At 38.4% G+C, this 16,802-nt stretch overlaps 3 protein-coding genes across 3 annotated transcripts; all 3 read left to right on the top strand.

Annotated features, from left to right (window-relative positions):
* The first annotated feature begins 2,731 nt into the window (after positions 1-2,731).
* Positions 2,732-5,260, top strand: LOC126618390 (L-idonate 5-dehydrogenase-like). Its single transcript, XM_050286436.1, has 6 exons — positions 2,732-3,017; positions 3,335-3,402; positions 3,701-3,937; positions 4,060-4,350; positions 4,457-4,635; positions 4,861-5,260. The coding sequence occupies exons 1-6, from the start codon at positions 2,870-2,872 to the stop codon at positions 5,051-5,053; spliced, it is 1,116 nt and encodes a 371-aa protein (XP_050142393.1). The 5' UTR covers positions 2,732-2,869; the 3' UTR covers positions 5,054-5,260.
* A 138-nt stretch (positions 5,261-5,398) lies between these two features.
* Positions 5,399-11,928, top strand: LOC126618393 (uncharacterized). Its single transcript, XM_050286450.1, has 2 exons — positions 5,399-6,631; positions 7,406-11,928. The coding sequence occupies exons 1-2, from the start codon at positions 6,589-6,591 to the stop codon at positions 7,939-7,941; spliced, it is 579 nt and encodes a 192-aa protein (XP_050142407.1). The 5' UTR covers positions 5,399-6,588; the 3' UTR covers positions 7,942-11,928.
* On the top strand, positions 11,698-14,781 carry LOC126618380 (zinc finger CCCH domain-containing protein 40-like). Its single transcript, XM_050286426.1, has 4 exons — positions 11,698-11,927; positions 12,430-12,809; positions 12,918-13,141; positions 13,649-14,781. Exons 2-4 carry the CDS (start codon positions 12,435-12,437, stop codon positions 14,565-14,567), a joined length of 1,518 nt encoding a protein of 505 aa, XP_050142383.1. The 5' UTR covers positions 11,698-11,927; positions 12,430-12,434; the 3' UTR covers positions 14,568-14,781.
* Positions 14,782-16,802: the final 2,021 nt, after the last annotated feature.

Genomic DNA, 16,802 nt, shown 5'->3' with positions numbered 1-16,802 from the left:
GGGTTGGGTTGGGGATGAACGGGCAAATGATAAACCAAACTCAATCCAATCAATGAACGGGTTGAAATTGGATTGGGTTTGGATGCATTATAACTATAAAAAAAAACCCTCACTTGTTTGGGTTTAAAGTCGGGTTGGACATGGGCGGGTTCAGATTAGCCCAACTTAAATTGCACCTCTAGTTTTTCAGGACATTGAATCTCATATTAATGTGTAATTAGTTTAAAATGCATTTCATTGATTCAGGTATTTTTGTACACTTTAATTTCGCCTCCTTTGTGCATTCATCTCCATAATTTTGTGCATTAATGTCTTTATTTTCTTTCCTTTTTAAAATCATTAACTCTCCTCTTATAATCTGCATATAATTAATCGTATATATTAAACACACAATACGTGTATTTTCAGCACCTGAAAAAAAAGTAAATTGGGTAAAGTAGAATGTAATTAATGAATTATCTTATGAGAATCTTAGTCTCATTAGATTTCTTTGAGCAAAAATCATGTCGTGTTTTTTATAGAGAAAATTAAATTTTAGGGTCTAAAGTTATTTTTTTTGGAATATTAAACGAGAGAAATACTGTATCAATGGTATGAAAACGTTTGTTTATCAACGCATGCATTGTTATTGTAACTGCTTACATATTACACAGCCACATTTGGTGTAGGGCTACTTATAACATCTTTGATAAAACACACACCAACAGTTACGTCACGGCCAGTAGGTATGCATTGGAAGCTTATGTATTCCTCCCGGAGATGCCCTGCATGAAGCTTCACATTCATGTGGATGGCAGTTGGCCAAATCTTCAGGAGAAGGGCTCGGGCTTTGTTGGACCTTGAACGATGGGGAACGTGAACCCTTGGCAAAATGAGTTTGTTGATTTGCAGCCAAGAATGTCGCAACCACCAAAGCAAACACCAGTGTCAAACGCATTGCTTTTCCTTCCATTGAAGATAAACAAAATTTAAGCTTATGTGATGGAATTGAGAGACTTCTCTCTAATTTCTTGGTGGTTTTTAGGTAATGATCTCAGGTGTTGGTCGTGTGATTTGGTTCTTATAGTATAAATTGATGATAGGCAAATGATAAATGATAGCTCGTTATTCAATGTATTGGGTGTATTTAATTAGTGTACCAATGTACCTTCTGTATCTAATACTGTTATATAATGTATGTCTTCTCTGTATGGTATCATAGTAGTATGGCTTATCTTTTTACGCTTTGGAAGTTCTATATGCATGCATATATATTTGAACGAAAGTCAAACTCATGCACTTGTGATTGAATCTCTATAATCTATTCTATTAAGAGAAGAGGGTTTGTCAACTTTTTACCCTTATTTTTTCAATTTTGCCCTCACTTTTAAACACACAATGTTGACATGAGGAGGGTAAAATAGTAATTTTGTACCTTTTGAACTTTTGTCCTTTTTTTTCTATTTTACCTTCACTTTTGATACACAATATTTACATAAGGAGGGCAAAATAGTAATTTGCATCAAAATATTTAGATAAGATAAAAATATGCACTTATTAAAAGAAATTATTCCACCATCAGTTTTTCATACAGGTAAGAGAAATCACGATGTTTTTGGATAGTTTGAATAAACTGAAGTGATTGCGCTTGAGGAGAACGTGTGAAGAGATGAGCGATTGTTCACACACTGTGTGCTCTCTGCTTGTTTATATATATAAAAATAAAACTCATACACGTGTGAACCTGTGTGATCGAACACTTGTTCGAATCTCTGTAGTTTGTAAAACAAATGAAACTCATACACGTGATAGCATTTTAATTAATTTACTGTGATAATTGCAACATTTACTTTTATAATGGTCGGTTGGTCATCTTTGACATAGGCATACTGATCTCTTTGGAATTATTGTATAAAAGAACATATATGCCTTGGAAACGTTCAGAAGTGGTAAGTTTTGAGCGGAAGCCTAACTCAATAGTTTCAGATTTTTTCAAAATAAGGTGGAAGGAACACGTGTTTTTGAAACAGTGCTTTGTGAGGGCAATGCCCGTAGTTTTTGTCAATTTTATGTTACCTGTTGTAATACGACAAAAAATTAAATCTTGATTGACAAATGGATTAAATGTTTTATAAACCACTCATATCACTTGTATAGACCTATCATTTTGCTCTTATAGACTTGGGAGCAGCCTCTCCATAAATGGGAGTAAGGCTAGCCGACATTCACCTCTCTCAGACCCTGCGTAAAGCGGGAGCCTTGTGCACTGGGTACGACATTTTTAGTCACTTCATCACTTGAATTTTGTAGACGCATTAGAACAATCCATTGATCAATAAATTTTGACCAATTTCATGCATATAAGCCATAAAAATTGTGACAATTGCATGAATTCGCCAAATACATGCACTCAAATCTTGTATCAGATACACCGTTCTTACAAAAACGGTTGTATAAAAAAAGAAGAAAAGTCGTCATCTTATAATGGTTTTGATGAAGAGAATTGCATTACGTGTCCCTAATTGAAAAGGAAAGGGACAATTCCAAAATCAAAGGTCGATCCTATCCAACCACTAGTCATATGACTCATCAATAATACTGATGTTCAAACAAAAAGTGAATTATACACAAAGCATTTTGTCCTAGATCGTCGATTTATCATCAGTCCCCATCGATCACTACCCCAACGTTATCAAGATAAGAGTACAGAGTGAAAAGGAATTTATATTACTTTACACCAACACACTCATCAAATACAAACAAGAACATGTATATATGAGGTAGCCAGAGATGATAGTATGACAACAAGGGAGCTTATCTAACTACTGCTTCATTAATCGCTCTGCATCTTCGCTATTTACTCGCAGCCTGAGAAAACAAAGAGAGAAAAATGGGAAAGGGAGGCATGTCTGATGGAGATCATGCTGATCGCTGTTGTGGGGAAGCAATAAATGGTGATGTTCAACAAGAGAACATGGCTGCTTGGCTTCTTGGTGTTAAAAACCTCAAGATTCAACCTTACAAGCTCCCTAATCTTGGTATCTATTTCTTTTCATGTTTTGATTGAATCACCTTTTTTGGAAATGAAGAATTGGATTATTTGATTCACTGATATAGTTTTTTATGAGAAATTAATTGCTGAAATGATTAGGGTTTCAGTTGTCGTCGATATTTGATTTCTATATTGTTGAAATCTAATTTTTTTATTAGTTCAGTGATTGAATTTTGATTTTGATCTTTTTAGTAACTTCGTATGATTTGTTTCATTTTTCTGTCAAACTATTTGTGAATTGTGATCCTTTTGCCTAGTTAACATCCTGCTCCCATTTTTTTTTCTGGGATTTCTTGATTTTAGGACCCCATGATGTTAGAGTCCGGCTGAAGGCTGTTGGCATATGTGGCAGTGATGTTCACCACTTCAAGGTGCTCCCTTCTTTAATTTGATGTGTAATAGTAAATTAGTTGTTAAGTTCTTTGGCTTTTGATGGATTAGAGCTAAGTTGGGGTTAAAATGGATGAAAGTAAACCATCCTAAAGCGCGGAGAGAGGATTTGAACTACAGTGCATATGAGAAGCATGTATCTGCTCTAGCGTGCATGGTTACATATGAAAGAATAACAAAAATAAATAAAAATAGAAATATATGTGGGTGTTGTTATATATATCCAATAAATCATTTACTGACCGGTCTGTTTTTATTTTTGTTTGATACTATTTTCAGAACATGAGGTGTGTAGATTTTATAGTTAAAGAGCCAATGGTTATTGGGCATGAGTGTGCTGGGATCATAGAGGAAGTTGGGAGTGAGGTCGAGGATTTGGTGCCAGGCGATCGTGTGGCACTAGAGCCTGGTATCAGTTGCAAGCGATGCAACCTCTGCAAACAAGGCCGGTACAATCTATGCCGCAAGATGAAGTTTTTTGGCTCCCCTCCAAATAATGGTTGTCTGGCAAATCAGGTACACATATTTTGCAGCATTTCAAAACTATAATATATATAACAATTGTGCACTTTAGTCCACGTAGGTAGTTTCAATTGTGTCAATTTTAATCTTCTAGGTTTGCTTATATCTTTTGGCAGGTTGTCCATCCAGGAGATCTATGTTTTAAACTGCCAGACAATGTGAGTTTGGAGGAAGGCGCGATGTGTGAGCCCTTAAGTGTTGGTATTCATGCTTGTCGCCGGGCAAATGTCTGTCAAGAAACAAATGTCTTGGTCGTGGGAGCAGGACCTATAGGACTTGTTACACTGCTAGCCGCTCGTGCTTTTGGGGTGCCCCGAATTGTCATTGCGGATGTGAATGACGAGCGTTTGTTGATTGCAAAGAGTCTTGGCGCAGATGAAGTCGTTAAGGTTTCAACAAATATTGAGGTGTGTACGATAGTATTGTTTCTGAAATGGTTAAACACGCGTTGTGATTGATATCCAAATATTTAGACCTTGTACTTAGAATTGATCATCTATATTTGTTCTGAAGGATGTAGCTGAAGAAGTGGCTAAGATACAAAAGGTTCTGGAAAATGGAGTGGATGTAACCTTCGACTGTGCAGGCTTTAACAAAACCATAACAACAGCTTTGAGTGCTACTCGTCCCGGAGGCAAAGTTTGCCTTGTGGGAATGGGTCAGAGAGAGATGACTCTCCCTCTCGCTACCAGGTATAAATTGATCCGTGTTTTCAGTTAAACCTTTTGGCCGGTCCCTTTTGGGCAAGCACCCGATTGAATCAACGTGTCATAATTGCCATACGTGCGTGATATAAAAGTTTAACAGAAACTATTTGTATCACTCTTTTTACTCCGCATTTGGTATCACATTTCTAGTAGAGGCGAGATTGCTTATAGCATTACTAAGATTGTTGTGGTTTCATGATTTTTACGCAGAGAGATTGATGTAATTGGAATTTTCCGATACCAGAACACATGGCCGCTGTGCCTTGAGTTTCTGAGAAGTGGTAAGATTGATGTGAAGCCTCTCATAACACATCGGTTTGGATTTTCTCAGAAGGAGGTGGAAGAAGCCTTTGAAACCAGTGCTCGCGGAGGCAATGCCATTAAGGTCATGTTTAACCTGTAAAATCGATCGGATACAAGGATATTAATCATTTGGACCCAATCTTTGGTGATGTTTTTGTTTGCCTTAGTAATTTGGGGTTTTCTTTTTTTGGTAAAGTTAGTAATTTGGGTTTGTGGTTCTCTGTGTTGTACTTATTATTAACTTTTTTTTTCCTTCCTTTTTTAACAATTAGTTATCATGAACAATTAAGAAATTTGTCTTGTTGCATGTTGTGGATTATATTGTTGGATAAGCAATGCGATCTGGGTTCAAACCCTTCGCTTCTCTTAATGTAATATTATTGTGAACAAAAATAAAAAATAAAATTTGTGCCTACAACTGATCGTATTGTATCTAAAAAATACTATTATAAGAGAAACATTCTATTAATCAAATAAAATGAAGAACATCATCAACATGAAATATAATTCCATGATTACAAACGCAATAGCAAGGCGATACAATATTTCAACCGCATATATAATTAACCGCATCCAACTACCCGAAAAGATAATGCTAACGATGACAAAACCCGCATCACTACCTAATGAAAAATTCATAATAAATAGTAAACTAAGAGAAAAGAACACCATGTAAGAATGTGAGCATAAGTATGAATATGTGAACTTAGTTACAGGATTAAAGACTGAATAGGAAGTCTTATCGGGATTGGATTTGTGAATCCATATTGGTGCTGAATTACTATTTCATAGGAATTGTTTTTCTATATGGATTTTAATAGGGAAATCCTTATGGAAGAATGCTAGGATTATGTAGTATATATATAGTGGCCTCTGCTCTCGCAGTGTGTGCTCAACTCCGGACTAAGACCTATTGTTAGTTAAGAGCCTTTGAACACTGAAGAGAGGAGAAGGCGCACTGTGTCTTGTTGCAGATTAAGCATGGCAGCCGGTTCAAGTTCTTCCGTAGGTATGTCTTTTCTCTGTGCACTGCTTTATGGTTTATGGTTTTGTGTTTGAATCACGGTAACTTGCTTTGCATGTCTTTTGGGAGCTCACTGACTTTGGGTTTCGTAGGAACTCCGAAGTTAAGCGAGAAGGAGGCCAGAGTACTCCCAGGATGGGTGACCCACTGGGAAGTTGCTCGTGAGTTCCCAAAAACAAAACCGTGAGGGAATGGTAAACCCAAAGCGGACAATATCGTGCTACGGTGGTGAAACAGGCCCGTGATGTGGTGAACCCGGGCCGGGATGTGACATGTGGTATCAGAGCCCTAGGTTCATAAATTATAAGTTCTGTGATTAAAACCAGTAGATTCCGAAAAAACATAAATAACATTTGAGAGAAATAAGTCTTCATTGCTTGGTGGGAGAATTGAACATAGGTTCTTGTATTAATCCTTGCAAATAACGACAAAACTTGATTATAATAATTATATAACCGTTGGAGTTTAAGAGGATGTTGTTGTTGGATTCTCTGCAAATCCATACGAAGGGTTTTCTTTCGAATCAGAGTTTTCGATTAAGAATAATATCCAACAAAATGTGTTTCTGGGTTATAATTTTATCAATCTTGCAACGGATATGGTTGATTTGAATGGTTATTCCGCTGCGCTGCTTCAAATTTGGATCTGTGCAAGGTACGATTGATAAATTGCAAGTTTTATTTTGGCTGCTTCTGCAGTTAGTCTGTAGATTGAATCGAAGGTTTATATATAAGATTATGATAACAAAATCTATATGGATTTCTTTGAAATTGAAACTATTATGCAGAAACTTAGACCTTGGGTGTTCGATCATGTTTTATCTGCAATTGTTTTAAAATCTGCAGATTACTAATGCACCTTTATGTTGTCTATTAAACCATGAATGATCAATCATGAATGAGACTGCAATTGCTTTATACCTTGCGAAATATATGTATGCATATCTGTCTTAGTGCAAAAATTAAAATCTGGGTTTTGTTTGATTTTGTCAAAAATTTCAATAACAAAACATGAAGGTCTTATTTGAATGAACATAATTGGCATGCTGATATATCTGATTAGAGCTTATAATCAAGGCTGAATTTTCCATATCTGCGGAAAAATTTTGATTTGCATTTTCTACTGATCGTTTTGTGTTTTCTTAACAACCATGAAAAATGATCATTATGCATGAGACATCTGTTGATGCCTGTTGTTGCATATGTTGTCTATAAGTCTGCAACATGTATGAGACACTTGGGAACTGTCTATTGTTGCATATCTGATTGTAATTTACTAAGTTCTTGATGAAGTCAATCGTTCTATGTATGCTTGTCAACCATGTGTTGATAAGTCTGTATGTATGGATCATTGATATAAGTTATGATGTGCAAACTGCAAAAGGAAATCAGGAACCTAATTGGTTCATGTTTGTGATTTCGACCGTAGGATCTGCAATATCATTAAGGACTATAAACTTAGCCAATATTCCCATTCTCACTGGGGGAAGCAACTACAAGAAGTGGAGACGAGAGATTGGACTGTTGTTGACACTTAATGATTTTGATGTTGCATTGGATACTCCCAAACCAATTCTGACTGATCAATGTACACGGGCTGAGAAAGCAGATGCAGAAAGATGGGTCAGAGCCAACAAAGTGGCACTTTCTATCCTTGAAAGTGCCATGACCGATACTGTTCGAGGTGGAATAAAGAAGCAAGAATTGGCAGTTGATTATTTGAATGCAATTGAGAAAAAGTTCAAGGAGTCTCAAAAGGCAGAAATTAGTCAATATATGGCAATGCTCACCACATACAAGATTGAAGGCACTGGTTTTATAAGAGATCACATCATGAAAATGACCGATGCTGCTGAAAAGTTGAATACACTGGATGTCAATGTTGGTGAAAAGCAACTGGTATTCATGATCCTCCAGGCTCTCCCTAGCAAGTACTCTCAGCTGAAAGTGTCTTATAACACATAAGACAAGAGTTGGGATATAGATGAGCTTATCGCACAATGTGTTCAAGAGGAGACTCGGCAACATCAAGAAAGAGGCAAGGATGTTGAGATTGTGAATTTTGTGCAAGGAGGAAAGGGGAAGAAATTCAACAATGCTGGAAATAATTCAAGTAAGAATTTCAAGTGCTCCAAACCTTTTGATAAGACTGGTACTTTTGCTAACAATCTTAAACCAAAAATTAAAAATGTTGCTAAGCTTAAGTGTTTTTTCTGCAAAACTCGAGGTCATCTAAGAAAGGATTGTGAACTGTTTAAGGATTATCTGAGAGATAATGGCAAAGAGATAGTTAATGTCTGTGAAGAGTCTTTTGATCAGTGGGAGTAGTTTGTTATTCTGTTTTACAAAGAGCAATTGCTGCATTAAGGACTGTTGCAAAATAAAGTTTGAGAAAAGACTGCTATTGTGAAGTTCGAAGAGCTGTTATAGCGGTGATGTTCTTCTCTTCAAGTTAGTTTTTTGTTTTAGTTTACTTTGTTTTTCAGTTAGTTGTATTCAGAGATTCAATTTATGTAATTGTTTGATCTGAAATATATATATGTGTAATTGTGGATTCAGTTGATGCTTTGAGAAATCTTTGTGATTTGACTCAGGTAATTGTTTTGAATTCATAGGAATTGCGGACAGACAGTTTATTGTCTGTGATGAACTTGATTATTTTGAATTAAGTTAAGAAATAGTGGGAGTGGATATTTAGGTCCATTAAGTATCAGCATGATCATAATGTTATATGTGCAGATTGGACATAAGTGGTCTGAAAGCGTCGGTTGCATAATGGTTGTGACTGTGAGTTTTCAGATTCTTTGTTTTGAGATGCATAGGTAGATTGTTTATGATGTTGCTCATAAGGCTTAGTGATCACCCTATTTGTAGCCTTAATCGAACTGGTTTCTTGGTTCATACTTGCTCGCTCAAGTGGGAGAATGTAAGAATGTGAGCATAAGTATGAATATGTGAACTTAGTTACAGGATTAAAGACTGAATATGAAGTCTTATCGGGATTGGATTTGTGAATCCATATTGGTGCTGAATTACTATTTCATAGGAATTGTTTTTCTATATGGATTTTAATAGGGAAATCCTTATGGAAGAAGGCTAGGATTATGTAGTATATATATAGTGGCCTCTGCTCTCGCAGTGTGTGCTCAACTCCGGACTAAGACCTATTGTTAGTTAAGAGCCTTTGAACACTGAAGAGAGGAGAAGGCGCATTGTGTCTTGTTGCAGAGATTAAGCATGGCAGCCGGTTCAAGTTCTTCCGTAGGTATGTCTTTTCTCTGTGCACTGCTTTATGGTTTATGGTTTTGTGTTTGAATCACGGTAACTTGCTTTGCATGATCTTGGTGTTGTGTTTATTCTAACACACCAATCATGTGAAAAAATGTTACCTTATAATGCATGAATAATCCTCAACATTATTAGAGGCTTACATGTACCACGACTCGTTAACGCGTAATTAGTTATGTAAGCAAATTGGTGTGGAACTAGATCATCTGCTAGAGTAACAGTTGTTATGTAGCCAAGTTCACCTGCCCAATGCCAAAGATACAATGAGCTAGCTTTGCTACCCGAAAAGTCTACTTGCTTGCGGGACCCTTTCGTTTTCTAGTTTGCTTGTACTTTTAGTTTGAACAGATATTATGTTAGTGTTCAGTGTACCTTAGTACAAGGTCAGAACTTCTAAAATTTATTTTCACTTCCTCCCCGTTCAAAGAGTCTAAAATGTAACTTCACTTCTAAGGAGGCGATCGGCCTCATTACATAGCTTTCTTTCCATCTTATTGAGACTTTGATCGATATACTACTCTATTTGAAGCGGATATTATTGTATCTTTGGAAAAACACACACAAGAAGTTTCTTCACCCAAAGACACACAATGGAAGCTTATGTATTCCTCCTCGAGTTCAGCCCTGCACGATGCTTCACAACCGTGTGGATGGCAGCTGGCCACATCAGGAGAAGGGCTAGGGCTTTCTTGGTTGGTTATTGATGGACGCGAACCCTCAACAACAACAGTACTGTGCAGTCTGTGCTGGTTTGCAGCCAAGAATGTCAAGAGCACTAGAGCAAACACAAGCCTCAGAAGCATTGCAGCCGTTCCTTCCATTTGAAAGTACACAAAATTTAGAGCCTCTATTTCTCTTGTAGGGTTTAGTTAGTTGATGCTATCAAATAGTCTTTCATGCATGAAGTGGGTTTTTGTAATAACTGAAAGGATGACTAATATGGAAGCTAATCCTTTTGGTGGTTTCAAATCTAGTAATACCAATGTTTATCTAGCTTCAGTTATAGAATCATTAATTAACTCTAGTTTAAATTAATTTTTATGTTTATACGTTTTTCATGAAATTCACAATTTCCAATAGTCTAACTATTGCATTCTTTTTTGTAAGTCTCACAAACATGAATGGTTAGGAGATCAACGGAACACACTAATCCTAAAATTTGTCCTAATTGATACATGCATTGTTACCTATACAATAGGCATGTGTCTCGAGCTTTTAGAAGTGGTGAGAATAGTGTGCCAGTAACGCACTGGTTTGAATTTTCTAAAAGGAAGGTGTAAGCCTGGAAGGCGTCTCTGAAACCCATGCTTGTGGTTGTGGGGGGAATGCCAATAAGTCCATGCTTGTAATTTTCTCATCTTTAATTATATTTTTTGTTTCCTGATAAAGAAATGCACTGGTTTCAATTTTGTAAGGTGGATCGAATACCTATAATCGTACCTAAATTGAAATCCAAGCAAAACACACTGATGAAAAAAAAAAAAAAAAACGGGTATAGTCCTAACAGAATCTGAAATATTCATGTTTAATCATACTTTTAGTTTTAATTTAAATTAAGAACACTACAGAAAGTTATTATTTGTAGGACAAAAGGTCTTTACTCGACGGAATACCTCATTTAGCTTAATTTGACGATTAAGCTAAATGAGGGGACCAATGGTGTAAAGATATGTATTTTTTTTTTTTTGGTAAACTGGATTTCATAACCAGGGCAAAGATGCCAAAGATTACACCGAAAGCCCACAGTGAGGCAATCAACCAAAAACAAAGTTGGAAGTGCAAGGGAAAGAAAATCCAACACTACAGGAAGCACTAGCGTCACCCCTTGCACATCCGAATAAAACTAATGTGGGCAAGGTAGTCCGTCCATCTTTAAGTACAAGAACAAGTAAAGATGGGGTTTGTCAACCCAAGTAAAGTCACACATCTCCACACAACTCCATGATGCCAACCAATCGGCCGCCATATTGGCTGATCTTGGAGTCCAAGACCAGAGACAGTCATGGAAGGAATTGCCAACATTCTTGCACTTTGATAAGATTGGAAACACCTCCCACCTGCCATTTGTGATGCTACCCTGTAAACACGAAATGGATTTCGAAGAATCAGATTCAACAACCACACGATTGAGACCCAAAGAGTGACCCAACTCACAGCCGCGAAGAATGGCTGAAGCCTCAGCAGCCGGAACACTAGGGGCCTGAAAAAGGAACCTCCGAGCAGCAACAAAATTACCCACCGCGTCCCTCACCACCACTCAATGGCTGTTTTTGCTAAATTTGGAAGATGAAAAATGTGGTTGACCAAGAAAAAAAGTTTCCTACTTTTAATGGGCCTGTAAAGGGCTCAAAATAAATTTACAAGAAATTGGGCCGTCAAGTCTCCGGGAGGTCAAGCTAAAGAGACTCAGCCTGTTATCTCCAAGCAACGAATTTGTGGGAACCAAAGCGCGAAAGAGAGAGAGACAGAGGAATTAGGTTTTGGTCTGTGATGTCCATCCGCCATTGATGATCTCCTTGCTCGCATCTGTAAAATTGCGTTTCCCTCGCGCTTCAGCTCGCACTCTTCATCCTCAAACGTGGCCGCCGCCGACCTCCAGCTGCAACCGCTAGTCATCTCCGGCCGTCGCGTCGCCGACAGCAATTAGCCAAACTCATCTCCAGGTAGATTTTTCGTTTTCATTTGATTCTGATTGAATTTCCCTCTCTGTTTTTTATTCATCGGGTTAGATAAATACGGTAGCTCTGTTGATTTCAATTTATACCAAATTTGCTTAGTTTTTAGTACCATTGTTTGTTTTCTGGTATGTCGAATCGTTGGATAGAGTTAGTGGAGAAAGGATTGAAATTTTGCAACTGGGTCGGGAAATGATTGAAATTTTGAAACTTGGGTGGCATTTGATTTGAGCGTCCGCATCTAATTCAGTATGTAGTATATGTGACTGATTATGTTTTGGTTGAGGATTAGGGATTTTGGGGTGATTAGGTTTTAGTTTCTAGCTTTTGGGTCTTTGGGTATATTTTGTGTGTGTCTTGCGTGTGTGTGTGTGTGTGTGAGAGAGAGAGAGAGAGAGAGAGAGAGAGAGAGAGAGAGATGAATTCTGTTTAATTCCAGCTAACTTATATAATGAAATTCTAAGCGTTTTTGGGAAATTTGGTTGGTTAGGTAATATGGCACACAGGTTGCTTAGGAATGTGGAGGCAGATGGTTGGGAACGATCAGATTTTCCCATCATCTGCGAGTCATGCTTGGGAGACAATCCCTACGTCCGGATGACACGAGCTGATTATGACAAGGAGTGCAAGATTTGCACACGTCCGTTCACAGTTTTCAGGTGGAGGCCTGGTCGTGATGCGCGATTTAAGAAGTCGGAGATTTGCCAGACGTGCAGTAAGTTGAAAAACGTTTGTCAAGTTTGCCTCTTGGATCTTGAATATGGCTTGCCAGTTCAGGTTCGAGATACTGCTCTGGCCATCAGTTCTGACGATGCTATTCCAAAGAGTGATGTAAATAGGGAGTTTTTTGCTGAGGAACATGACCGAAAGGTAACTTTTCTGTCTTTTCTTGAATAATCAGTCTAAGTTAGGGCATCAGTTTTATGTAAATGTTTTGAAATACTTTAGCATCTAATTTATTTTAATTGGGGAGTGCAGGCTAGAGCTGGTATAGATTACGAATCTTCATACGGAAAGGCACGGCCCAGTGACACTATTCTGAAACTTCAAAGAACAACACCCTATTACAAAAGGAACAGAGCACATGTCTGCAGTTTTTACATCCGGGGTGAGTGTACAAGAGGTGCTGAGTGCCCTTACAGGCACGAAATGCCCATAACTGGGGAATTGTCACAACAAAATATCAAAGATCGTTACTACGGGTATGTCTTTATACTTTACTCCATCTCGAATTGATAAGGAAGCATTAGTTTGTGGTTGCATGTTTTATGCTTATTGTTAGCTGACAACTGTTGGCTAGTTAAAACTTGTGAATTTGTTTGTTGATGAGCATTTTTCTGATGTTTAATGGTTTCCACTCAATTGTTTGCTCAGATTGAAAGTCTACCTATTTTCATTTAAGGAGGAAATTATTATATAAGAAGTGGTAGATAAACAAGTATATGAAGTCCGAATTTTCTCTTCGTTTTGGTTTTGTTTTATATCTTTGTTCGTATTCCTCTTTCAATAATTCAGAGTTGAACTATCGATCTGAAGGTAGTAGGGTGTGCTACTTCAGCCTCTAGCTGGCATTTCAACCAACATTATTGCTTTCAAAAACCTATAGCTATATCCCTAATTTTGCTGCACATCTTTGCACATGCCTATAATGTAATCCTATGGATTTCTGAATTTTGTGATGCTCATGTTTCATCGTTAAATATCTGCAGAGTCAATGATCCAGTGGCGATGAAGCTTCTTAACAAGGCAGGAGAGATGCCCTCCTTGGAACCTCCTGAGGATGGAAGCATAAGAACCTTATACGTGGGTGGGCTTGATGCGAGAATTTCGGAGCAGGATTTAAGGGATCAGTTTTATGCTCATGGTGAAATAGAATCCGTTAGAATGGTACTCCAACGAGCATGTGCGTTTGTAACCTACACAACAAGAGAAGGTGCAGAAAAGGCTGCAGAAGAACTCTCTAACAAACTGGTAATAAAGGGTTTGAGGTTGAAGTTAATGTGGGGTAGGCCCCAAGCACCTAAACAGGAATCAGAGGGCACGGCTGAAGCTAGGCAGCCGGCGGTGGCTCATGGTGGTTTGTTACCTCGAGCAGTCATATCTCAACAACAGAACCAATCACAAGATCCAGCTGCGCCTGTGCACTACTACAACATGCCACCTCCACCTTCACAGGAGAGATCATTCTATCCATCCATGGATCCTCAAAGAATGGGTGCACTTATTCCATCTAAGGAAGGGGCTCCTAGTGGGATCACAGGGTCAGGAGAGCGCAGTTCCACTTCAGAGAGGCAGCAACATAGTCAGCATTATGCTTTTCAGAACATGGCTCAACCACATGGCCAATATCGTCAGCAGTTTTATCCTCCTCCATATGGGTATATGCCTCCACCACCACCACCACAGTACCAGCAATACCCTCCGCAATATCATGCCACAGTGCCGCCACCAACATCCTTGCCAATGAACCAACAGTACCAGCATTCTGGGACACCAGGGCCGGCACCCCCAGGTTCTACATCTTCGGGATCTGCATCATCATCAGGATCTGCACCTTCAAGTTCTGGACCTTCGGAATCTACTCCATCTGGATCCGGATCTGCACCAACGGGGTCATCACAGCAGTGACATTGCCCTCCTATTATTGTTTTAATACTGTCGGTACGCGTGCTTTTGGTTATTCGAGTCAAAACTGGGCTTGCATTCTGGATTTCGGATATTAATCTGTATCTTCCCAGGGTTTGCCCTTGTAAGCAAAAATTCTGCACCTTTTGTGGATCAATCCTTTACTTTTTGTGTTTTTGGAGTTGACCTGATCTTTACATTGTTGCTTTGAGGTTAATCTGCGCATTTCATTTTTGCTTTGAGCATTTAAATTCGGGGCTTCTGAAGCATGATGCCATCATTCTTACAAAATATTGAAATTTCCTCTTTCCTCCTATCAGCCTATGAAATATAGGATCAAGTTGACCCTTTTTATGTTTTCTTCAACCATTTATTCTGAATGTGATTTTGAAACTGGTGAAGCATGTCACCAGCACGTAGACGTAGGCTTAGTCAAAATGGCTATAGCAGTGCACGCTATACTCTGCATTCAAGTTTGAATCCTCTTTTCCGTAACTGAAACACACAGCTATGTTGCACTGATATTTCAAATTAGGATAAGGGTGAGTATCGGATACCTACACTCCCATGATACCCCAACGATACCTTCCGATATGTATCAGATACTCTATTTGGAGTTGTTGACTTTTTGTTGATTTCGGACACTCTGTGGATACGGTCAAGATACTCCTAAGATATTGATATAGGAATTTGGGTGATTGTGCGTAGTTTCTAAATTCTGTTGTTCTTGTGGGTTTAGAGATGGTTGTAGCCCCATACGGTCAAGATAATCATCCCGGTCCTGAGAGAGGCGAGGACCAATCTCAAGATCAAAGACTAAACAATGTTCTATTTTGTTATGTTAAAAGATAAACATGAATTTTTGACTCTGTCATGATTTAAGTTATATAATGAAATATGGACATATAAATATATTTTAAAAATTACATTATTTTAATTGTCATATCCTTATATTATCGTATTCTTGTTATTAAGAATTATGCCGTATCGGCGTACCGTATCATACCAAATATCCCCCTGCCCTCATCTGTATCCATGCAACATAGAAACACAGCAATAGGAATTACCCTTTTTGAATCCCAGTGGAATTCCTGACCAGTCTTGAGAGACATTTCGACTTGCTAGACATGTTTGCTTGATCAATTTATGTTGCGAAGATTGATATTTCATGTGATTTTATGTGGTAAGTTTCATATGATTGTATCATGGAGTGTTAGGTACTCAAGCCCAAGGGAAGAGCACAACCCAAAAGAATAGTCCAATAGGTGGGAGGACCCTAAGGACTTAAGAATCCGTACACTCCCCATAAGTGTAGTTGATGTGGGATCATAACATTACACCACCCTTCGGAAGACCCGACGCCCACGGCGGTAATCACGTCGCCCAGTCCCTCGTCACCAAGTCCCTTGGAGCCCATACTCCCAAGGCAGTAATCACGAGGCGGCATGTCACGTCACCAAGACCCGCAACGTCGGGCACCTAGGCTCTGATACCAATGTTAGAGATCAAACCTCCAGACCTGCTCAACCAAACCTTGCAGCTAGCAACAATGGGGAAAAGGGAATTGGAGAAGATAAGATGAAGCACAATTTTCAATTTCTGTATTGATTTCAACCACACATTGCAACTGAATTACAACAGCATATATGCTTTGCAAATGCCAGATGGCGAAATGCAAAACAATCTAACAACTTATAAGTTCTATTACAATTTTGCCCTAAAAGTTAACATATTAACCCCAACATTTATTTAATGTCAAAACTGATCTCACACCATAACAATACTCCCCCCTTTCGACAAAACCTTGTCCACAAGGTTTAGACTTGGAAATCTGGAAACTTCATTGTAAAGGTTTCATAATCCTCCCAGGTGGCTTCACTATCATCATGATCAACCCATTGAATCAGCAATTGGACTCCTGCAACAGTGCCTTTCTTATACATCATGCGAGTTAGAACAGCCTTAGGAATAGCTTGGAACAAGCCATCATCAGTAACTTGTGGAAGAGTGGCACCAGCAACCACATCAGTACCCAATTTCTTTTTAAGCTTGCTCACATGAAACACTGGATGTATTTTGGTACCCTCAGGGAGTTTCAATTTGTAGGCTACAGCTCCAATCCTTTCTAATACTTCATAAGGTCCAAAGTAGCGAGGTTGAAGTTTATGATACTGGTGTGGTGCTAAGGACTGAAGCTGATATGGTACTAGTCGCAGGTAAACCAAGTCACCAACTTCA

Source organism: Malus sylvestris, chromosome 1 (assembly GCF_916048215.2).
Source record: "Malus sylvestris chromosome 1, drMalSylv7.2, whole genome shotgun sequence".
Classification (NCBI taxonomy): domain Eukaryota; kingdom Viridiplantae; phylum Streptophyta; class Magnoliopsida; order Rosales; family Rosaceae; genus Malus; species Malus sylvestris.
The sequence above is the reverse complement of the archived record's forward strand: the minus strand, read 5'-3'. Positions and strand labels throughout refer to the sequence as shown.

Coding starts and splice junctions, on each gene's coding strand:
- LOC126618390 (XM_050286436.1), top strand. CDS start 2,870: ATGGGAAAGGGAGGCATGTCTGATGGAGATCATGCTGATCGCTGTTGT. Junction 3,018..3,334: donor TTACAAGCTCCCTAATCTTG/GTATCTATTTCT, acceptor TCTTGATTTTAG/GACCCCATGATGTTAGAGTC. Junction 3,403..3,700: donor GTGATGTTCACCACTTCAAG/GTGCTCCCTTCT, acceptor TACTATTTTCAG/AACATGAGGTGTGTAGATTT.
- LOC126618393 (XM_050286450.1), top strand. CDS start 6,589: ATGGTTATTCCGCTGCGCTGCTTCAAATTTGGATCTGTGCAAG. Junction 6,632..7,405: donor CAAATTTGGATCTGTGCAAG/GTACGATTGATA, acceptor TTTCGACCGTAG/GATCTGCAATATCATTAAGG.
- LOC126618380 (XM_050286426.1), top strand. CDS start 12,435: ATGGCACACAGGTTGCTTAGGAATGTGGAGGCAGATGGTTGGGAACGA. Junction 12,810..12,917: donor CTGAGGAACATGACCGAAAG/GTAACTTTTCTG, acceptor TGGGGAGTGCAG/GCTAGAGCTGGTATAGATTA. Junction 13,142..13,648: donor ATCAAAGATCGTTACTACGG/GTATGTCTTTAT, acceptor AAATATCTGCAG/AGTCAATGATCCAGTGGCGA.